Here is an 8,474-nt window from a genome sequence, read left to right on the forward strand (position 1 = left end):
AGGTTAGGGACAGATTTTGGGCATGGTTTCTTCATAAAAAATGTGGCCAATTGTCCTAGGTGTTATCTTCAATTGGCATCACACCAATTGGAGCAACACAATTCAACTTATGGCTTAAAAACCACCCTGGATTTAAGGTTCATTTTCCTACATAGAAAAATCAGCACTCCCAATTTCAAATCCTCCCAACTCCCAAACTTCAATTCACATTCATGGCACTTCATCTCAACATCATTAATTTCAAGCCATACACAAAGTTCTCAAAGGTAGGTCAAAAACCCTAACTTCCATACTCAATTGACACGCAATACACACCAAGCTCATATCCAATCAACTTGTCTTTCACATGTGTTCATCAATAACACTAATAAACAAGATTAATCTCATCAAAAATCATAAATCCCACATTTTGTCTTGGCTGCCAAAAATTAGGGTTCCATATTCCCAAGGTATTCTCTTCAATTTCATGTTATTTTGACTTAATTTTGTATGTTAACAACTATAGAAGAAAGAAGGAAGGTCACATAGTGCACTAACCTCACTTGTGTCCAACTTGACCTTGTTAAAACTTAAATTTTCCTTCACTTCTTGGCTGCCACTAGATTCTCCAAGGTGTAGGGACAATTTTTAATGAATGAAGTTTAGGATTTTATAGGGAGAAAGCTTAGGAAATTCAAGCTTTAGCAAACAAAAATGGTGGGAGGCTTCTTGGAGCAAGGTTTGGCCATGAAGAGTTAGGAAGAAGAAGATGGGTGTTTTTAATTCATTTTGACTCCTTTTTATGTCTTCTTTATCCCTTAATATGTGTTTGTTAATTTCCCTTTGGTTAGGCTTTTTAATGATGTCATTGTGACTTCATGCTTACCTCAAAATTTTTATTTCCTTTTCTTTTCTTTTCTTTTCCCATTTCAATTGTATTTTTTTATAATTTAATTTATTTTATGTGTTTTAATATCTCTGATTTTAATTGACATTTAGGTCAAAATTCAACTCTGGGGTTGAAATGACCAAAATGCCCTTCATTATACTAATCGAGTTATTTTTGGTTTTACCCATAAATAAATTCTCCTAATTTTTTTTGACATTACTAATGTCATTTATACCTCCGTTAGCCTTTAATTAAGTCCTAAAAATTATTTCCTAGGGTTTCTCATGGGTTTGGGGTCAGCAACTATCTTCACAGTCGCTTCCCGGTATGATTACCCATCGCCATGACCCTGGCTCATTTAACCGAATTGTACTTCACTTTTTTTACTTTTCTTTAATTTTACTTAGTCTTTATTCAGTCAATTTATATTTCCTCACTCTAGTTTGAGTGTAGTTTCAAATATCCTGGCTGTCCGAATAGATGTTAGTCATCGGAATAATACCTAAAGTGAGGGCATTACAAATTCCCTTTTTAAATCACTCCATTTAGGATTTTGTAGCTCAAGTCATGACATTTTTATCATAACTGACCCAATTGGTCATTGTCCAGAATTTCTGGGCAATTTTGGTTCTGGCAGTTTTGATGAGCTAACTTTGGTTAGCAATTTGATTAGTTTATGGTCAGAATTTGGATTTCTGTTCTTCATGAAAGTTGTTCTACTATGTCTAAGCTTTCCATAGGTTCAAGAATCAAGTCATTTGGACCTCTCTATACAAAGTTATGGCCATTTGAACAATTACTGTTTATATGGTCATTTTTCCAGGTCCAGATTTTGATTACCCGAATTTAAGTAAATTTTAGGTCATTTAAGGGTTAGTTTTTGGGCATGGTCTCTTCATGAAAAATGTGGCAAATTTTCATCTCCAATTAGCCTCATACCAATTGGAGCAACCTAACTCTACTTATGGCTATCTAACCTTACTGGACTCATAAGTCCAGAAATCCTGTAATGAAACAACACTCTCAATACCACCATTCCACACTACTACCAGCTTCAAATCACATTCAAAACACTTCCAGTAGTTCATAATTCATCTTAACGTGATCAATTAATCAACATATCATAAAATTCCCAATTTTTGTGCCAAACCCTAACTTATTAATTTTGCAATTTCATGTAACACATGCCAACCAACATCTAACTCAAATATACTTGTCAAAAACCACTTCTAAGCAATTTAATTCAAAAAAATCAACAAATTCCAACCTCCTCCCATGGTTGCTGAAATTAGGGTTCTACTTACTCATAGTATTCTTTTCATTTTAAAGAAATTTTTACCTAATTTCACATGCTAATCATACTTAGAATAGGAAGGAAACATAATTAGTGCACTAACCTCTTGTGACCCAAGTTTGACATTGTAAAACTTTAAGAATTTCTTCAACTCTTGGCTACCACTAGCTTTTTCAAAGTGTAGGAGTAATTTTTGGTGAAGACACTTGTAGGTTTTGGGGTAGGATTTGCTAGGAAATCAAGCTTTCTATCTTAAAAAATGGTGGACCATCCATGGAGTGGTTCGGCCATGGCTTTTGAGAGGAAGAAGATGACCAAAATTTTGGTTTATTTGATTTCTTTTCATCATTTTATATGTGCTTGTCTTGTGTTAACTGGTCAGGAATTTTTAATTGCATCATCTTGATTTCATGCTTATGTAATAAAGGTTATTTAAATTTCATTTCTTTTCTTATTTCCTCTACTCATTTCCACTACACAAATTCTTGATTTTTAATTTATTTTTAAGGTTTTATTCTCTCTCTTTTTCATTGAAATTTAGGTCAAAATTCAATCTAGAGGGTGAAATGACCAAAATACCCTTCGTTTTGTTTAATGAGCTAAAATTGTCTATATTGATTTACATAATTTTTTTTTTATTTTCTTGGCGTTCTATTGTCATCTAAGCCTCAAGAATCCTTCACTTGAGTCCCAAAAATTATTTCACAGGGTTCCCCACGGGTCTTTGGTTGTTAACTATCTTCATAGTCGCTTCCCATTAGGGTTACCCATCACTGGAGCTTCAGCTCATTTAACTTCTTTGCATTTCATCTCTTAAATTTTTCCTTAATTTTTCTTATCATTATTTAGATTATTTTATGACTCATCACTCTAGTTTAAATATAGTTCCAGATATTCTGGCCATCCGGACAAACATTGATCACCGTAACAGTAGAATGTATAAAATTCCTAAAATGAGGATCTCACATTGGCCCAAATAAAAATATAATATTTTATTTTATTTTATTTGCTTGTTGGGCCTTAATTTTGGCCCTGGGTTTAGGAATAGTAAGGCTTACTACGGGCCTCAAAGGCTTTATGCTGGCCTAGGTCCTAGTGCCAATCTGGCCCATGGAATCGGGTCGTGACAAAGTTGGTATTAGAACTTAGGCTCTAGATTCATGGGAAGTGTGTTCCTAGAGTTGTCACAAGTGGAGTATAAGATTCAGTTTCGTCTTCTTCTATAATTCCTTATTTCTAGACTCTGGTTATTCCACGGGTAGTATAAGAGTGCTTTAGTTTAGTGTCTCAATTTTTGTAGAATACATGGTGATGTGAACTAGAGCTCATAAGCGTATTGAGGTCTACTATGGGAATACATACTCCAAGAAGTTCTATGTTTTTATCAGTATGGGGCTAGGTGGAGTGCCTATCTAGCATAAGGCATGAGTACATAAAGGCGAGTTATGGCAGTATAGTTGCCCTAGATAGGGTAACACTACTGGCAATTGTCAGTGGATAGCCCAGTTAGAGTAATTTTGATTTTTGTAATTTTGATGTTTTTAATAGGTTTTGTGGTAAATTGAAGGTCAATGAATGTATTTGGAGGTGATTTGAAGAAATTTGGAGCCCTTTAAGTATGGAAAAAAGTTGAAGAAATCAAACCTTAGAAAATTAAGTTGGCTGAAATTTGCTTGAAATCTTGCTTATGATGTTGCTTAGGGTATGTCATACTGCTTAACCTAAAAGCATCATTTTTTAGTTTTTACCCCTAAGAAGTAACAACAAGAAGAAGAGAGAAGAAAAATTATAAAAATAAAAAATGAGAGGGACACCATCAATTTCTTGAGAGAGCAGTTGCTGCTGCCATTTTTGGAAGCGCTAGGATTCAGAGATTTTACCTAGGTTTTTCTATTTTTAGTCCCTTATCATGTTTTTCTTTATTTTTTTATCATTTCCTCTTGTAAATATCAATATGAGTGAGTATAATCTTTAGATTTAATAGTTGATAAATATGTTTTAGATTAATTTGTGGATTTGGATTGGTTTATTCCAGATTTTATTTAAATATAAGTTTTGATTCTTTCCTTATGTGCTTATTTTACTTGCCTAATGTTGGTACCCATTAGGTATTATCATTATTTTTGATTGAAGGACCGAAAGGTGAAAATCATCGATAGATAATCAATGATTAGAACTTAAAATCACCTAGATTTAGAAATAAACTAGGGTTTTAAGAGGATTTATTGATTGGTTACAAAATTTAATGGGTTTTAAGTTAATCAAATATCATGCCAAAGTAAGTTTGGTTTTCTTAAAATACTTTTTGGTTTGCTTGAAATACTTTTTGGTTTGCTTGAAAAAGATTTCAAAGGATTTTAGAATCAATCACCTTCAAACTTTGTTTTCCCTCAAAATTGGAAAGTTTGGTTTTCTTAAAATACTTTTTGGTTTGCTTGAAAAAGATTTCAAAGGATTTTAGAATCAATCACCTTCAAACTTTGTTTTCCCTCAAAATTGGAAAAACTAAGACAAATCCTAATTAATTTATGCATAAACCCCAATTCTGGAATTATTTTTACGATAATTAGACTTTGATTTAAATTACCCGTTGTTAATTTAGTTCAATTATATCTAGATTCAAAATTTATTTGCTTGCTCTTTACTTATTTTGTTTAGCTTTATCAACTTACTTAGTTTATTCGCATTTACACTTTACTTTCATTAATCATTAGCCCAAATAATCACTCCATTCATAGTTTGGTATTCAAACATCAAATCCTCATTAGAACAATACTTGACTTATCACTTTATTACTTGATATGGCCCACATACTTGTGGACAAACACATCAAGTTTTTTGTGCCGTTGCTGGGGATTTAATTTTTGTTTGATATTGAAAGATTGTTTGTTTGGTTAATTTGGGTATTGTTATTTTTAATTTCTTGTACTATTTTACTTTGAGAATTTGTTTATTTTATTTTTTAGGTACTTTTATTTGATGAGAAGGACTAAAAGTGAAGAAATCAATTTATTCTTTGATCCAGAAATAGAAAAAATAGCAAGAGCTTTAAGAGCAGAAGCCAAGAGGAGGAAAGCTAAATTTAAAGCTCAACAACAATAAGAAATGGAACAAGAGCAGGAGCAAGAGCAACCAAAAGAAGCAATGGCCAACAACAATGCTAACAATCATTTTGTGAAGGATCATGCCTATCCCAACATTGAGGATTTCATGCCAAGTATCACAAGCCCAAGAGTAAAAGCTAATAATTTTGAACTGAAGCCTACACTCTGTCAGATGGTACAACAATCTCACTTTGGGGGAAGTCCAAGTGAAAGCCCACATGTGCATTTAGCACACTTTCTTGAGATTAGTGATATGTTGAAGATAAATGGAGTTTCTAATGAAGTAATTCAACTCAGATTATTTCCTTTCTCTTTGAAGGATCAAGCTAGAGAGTGGCTACATTCTTTACCACCAGGTTCTCTCATAACATGGGATGAACTTTCTCAAGCATTTTTAACTCAATATTTCCCACCAAGTAAGATAGCCAAGCTAAGAAATGAGCTAACTTCTTCCAAACCTAGAGATGATGAGAGCTTGTACGAAGCATGGGAGAGATACAAGGATTTGCAAAGGAGATGTCCACACCATGGGATTCCTAAGTGGATGCTTGTTCAACACTTTTACAATGGAGTTTCTCTAACTATTAGGAGTACAATTGATGCATCTTCTGGAGGTAATCTTATGGAGAAATCTGAAGATGAACTTTTTTTGCTTTAGAAACCAGCTAGCATGTTTGAGCATGATGCCATGAATATGATTAATGCCATGAACAAGGAAGATGGACAAGCTAAGCATGAAAGTAGATTCTTCAGTTTGAGGTTCAAGTAATTCAATAGATGTTGGAGCTACAAATGTTAATTGTGCTACTGATTTTCCTTCATTTGGTCAAGACTTTTCAAGTGAGCAAGTGGATGGTGTGGGGAACTAAAATCAAAGACCAAGTGGTAACCCATTTTCTGCAACTTATGATCCAGCATGGAGAAAACACCCTAATTTTTCTTGGGGAGGTAGATAAGGACAATACTAGAATTTTAAACAACCTTCTGACTATCAATAACATTAGAATTTTTAGCAGAATAGAGGTCCTCCTCCTAGAATTCCTAAACCCCAGAATGCACTTGCTCCACCTCCACCACAACAAGCACAACTAGACAAAACAACTAGATTGGAAGCCATGATTGAGACTCTATTAACAAGCCATCAAAGTCAGCAAGAAATGATTTCTCAACTAACATCTAGAGTGTATCGAATGGCAACACACAGCAAGATGTTAGAGAACCAAATAGCTTAATAGGCAAGCTCTTAAAATAGTAAATCATTTGGGAAACTCCCTAGCCAATAAGAAAATTCAAGGGAGCATTACAAGGCTATCACATTGAGAAGTTGAAAAACATTGGACAACGGGGATAAAAAGATTAAAGAAAAAGTTGAGAAAGAGAAAAATATAGAGGGAGATAAAAAAACTGAATTTGAAGTGGAAGTTAAAGTCGAAAAAGAGAGTCTAGTGGATGAAAAAGAAAGTAAAGAGAAACAGAGTGAAAAGGAAGAACCTAAATATCTAGCACCCAAAGCTTACATGCTACTTTTGCCATTCCCACAGAGATTTCAAAAAGCAAAGTTAGATAAACAATTTGAAAAGTTTTTGGAGGTATTGAAGTCTTTGCATGTGACTATTCCTTTCACTAATGCCATAGCACAAATGCTTTCATATGCCAAAATTTTGAAGGAAATCTTGTTTAATAAGAAGAAGTTAGAAGAATTTGAAACATTAGCTCTTACAGAAGAAAGCAATGCTATCTTACAAAATAAGCTTCCACCTAAGTTGAAAGATCCTGGTAGCTTTTCAATACCATTCACATTGGAGATGTCAGTATAGATGAAGCTTTATGTGACCTTGGAGCTAGTGTTAGTCTAATGCCTTTGTCCATTTATGAGCAAATGAAGATTGGGGAAATGAAGTCTACCACTATTTCATTATAGTTAGCAGATAGGTGCATTAAATTTTCAATTGGGGTGATTGAGAATGTGCTTCTGCACGTAGGAAAATTTTTCACACCAGTGGATTTTGTAGGATTAGATATGGAGGAGGAAGTACATATTCTTATTATCCTTGGTAGACCTTTCCTGGCTACTGTTGGAGCTATGATTGATGTAAAGAATGGAAGGCTTACATTAGAAGTTGGGAAAGAAAAAGTTGAGTTTAATTTGTTTTGAGCAATGAAAAAGAAAGATGACTCAGATTCATGTTTGAGAGTTGATGTGATAGATGAGTTAGTTGAAGAAGTGTTTAAAAAGCAACATCCTGAAGATCCCTTAGAAACTTGTTTGGTCCATAACATCACTAAAGGGGATGAAATTGTAGAAGATGCAGAATTGCTCAAATTTTGGAAAAAAAAGTCACTTTTGCCTATAGCTAGTGTTGAGAAGATTAAAGATTTGAAGCAAGATGCTACTTCACCACCAATTCTGGAAGAAAGTGAAGCACCAAAGGTAGAATTAAAACCTCTTCCAATAAATCTCAGGTATGCTTTTATTGGTCAAAATTCTACATATCTTGTGATTGCTAGTGCTAAATTAAGTGATTATGGAGTTGAAAAATTTCAAAGAGTTCCTAGAGATGATAAAAGGATAATTGGTTATACCATTGATGATATTAAAGGAATACATCCTTCTGTGTGCATACATAGAATTTTGTTAGAAAATGATCATAAAGCCTCTAGAGAGTCACAAAGGAGATTGAATCCAAATAGGAAAGAGGTTGTGAAGAAAAAGAATTTGATATTGCATGATGTAGGTATCACTTACCCTGTTTCTAATAGCAATTGGGTAAGTCCAGTTCATGTTATACCCAAGAAAGGGGGCATCACAGTAGTGCAAAATGAAAATGATGAACTAATACCTACTAGGATTTTAACTGGATGGAGAATGTACATATATTATAGGAAATTGAACAGTTCAACTAGGAAGGAACATTTTCCATTGCCATTTATAGATTAGATGCTTGAGAGATTAGCTCATCATTCTTATTTTTACTATTTAGATGGTTATTCAAGGTTCTTTCAAATCCCTATTCACCTAGATAATCAAGACAAAACTACCTTCACATGTCCCTATGCTACCTTTGCATATCAAAGGATGCCATTTGGATTATGTAATGCCCTAGTAACATTTCATAGATGTATGATGTCCATTTTTTCTTATTTCATTGAGGATATTATGGAAGTGTTAATGGATGATTTTTCTGTGTATGGTAAATCTTTTGATGAA

At 33.7% G+C, this 8,474-nt stretch overlaps 1 protein-coding gene and 1 non-coding gene across 2 annotated transcripts; one reads left to right on the forward strand and one right to left on the reverse strand.

The window, feature by feature from the left end:
* Positions 1–5,693: 5,693 nt before the first annotated feature.
* On the reverse strand, positions 5,694–5,800 carry LOC131181953 (small nucleolar RNA R71). Its single transcript, XR_009150423.1, has one exon. It is a non-coding gene; the product is annotated as a small nucleolar RNA R71 (small nucleolar RNA).
* A 983-nt stretch (positions 5,801–6,783) lies between these two features.
* LOC131181346 (uncharacterized) lies at positions 6,784–7,421 on the forward strand. The gene is made up of 2 exons (XM_058149391.1): positions 6,784–7,042; positions 7,249–7,421. The coding sequence occupies exons 1-2, from the start codon at positions 6,784–6,786 to the stop codon at positions 7,419–7,421; spliced, it is 432 nt and encodes a 143-aa protein (XP_058005374.1).
* Positions 7,422–8,474: the final 1,053 nt, after the last annotated feature.

Source organism: Hevea brasiliensis, chromosome 7, assembly GCF_030052815.1.
Source record: "Hevea brasiliensis isolate MT/VB/25A 57/8 chromosome 7, ASM3005281v1, whole genome shotgun sequence".
Classification (NCBI taxonomy): domain Eukaryota; kingdom Viridiplantae; phylum Streptophyta; class Magnoliopsida; order Malpighiales; family Euphorbiaceae; genus Hevea; species Hevea brasiliensis.

Bases quoted from the DNA above. Each gene is read 5' to 3' on its own strand.
- LOC131181346 (XM_058149391.1), top strand. From the start codon at position 6,784: ATGCTACTTTTGCCATTCCCACAGAGATTTCAAAAAGCAAAGTTAGAT. The intron at 7,043-7,248 runs GTAGCTTTTCAA...TTCTGCACGTAG, and splicing joins ACCTAAGTTGAAAGATCCTG to GAAAATTTTTCACACCAGTG.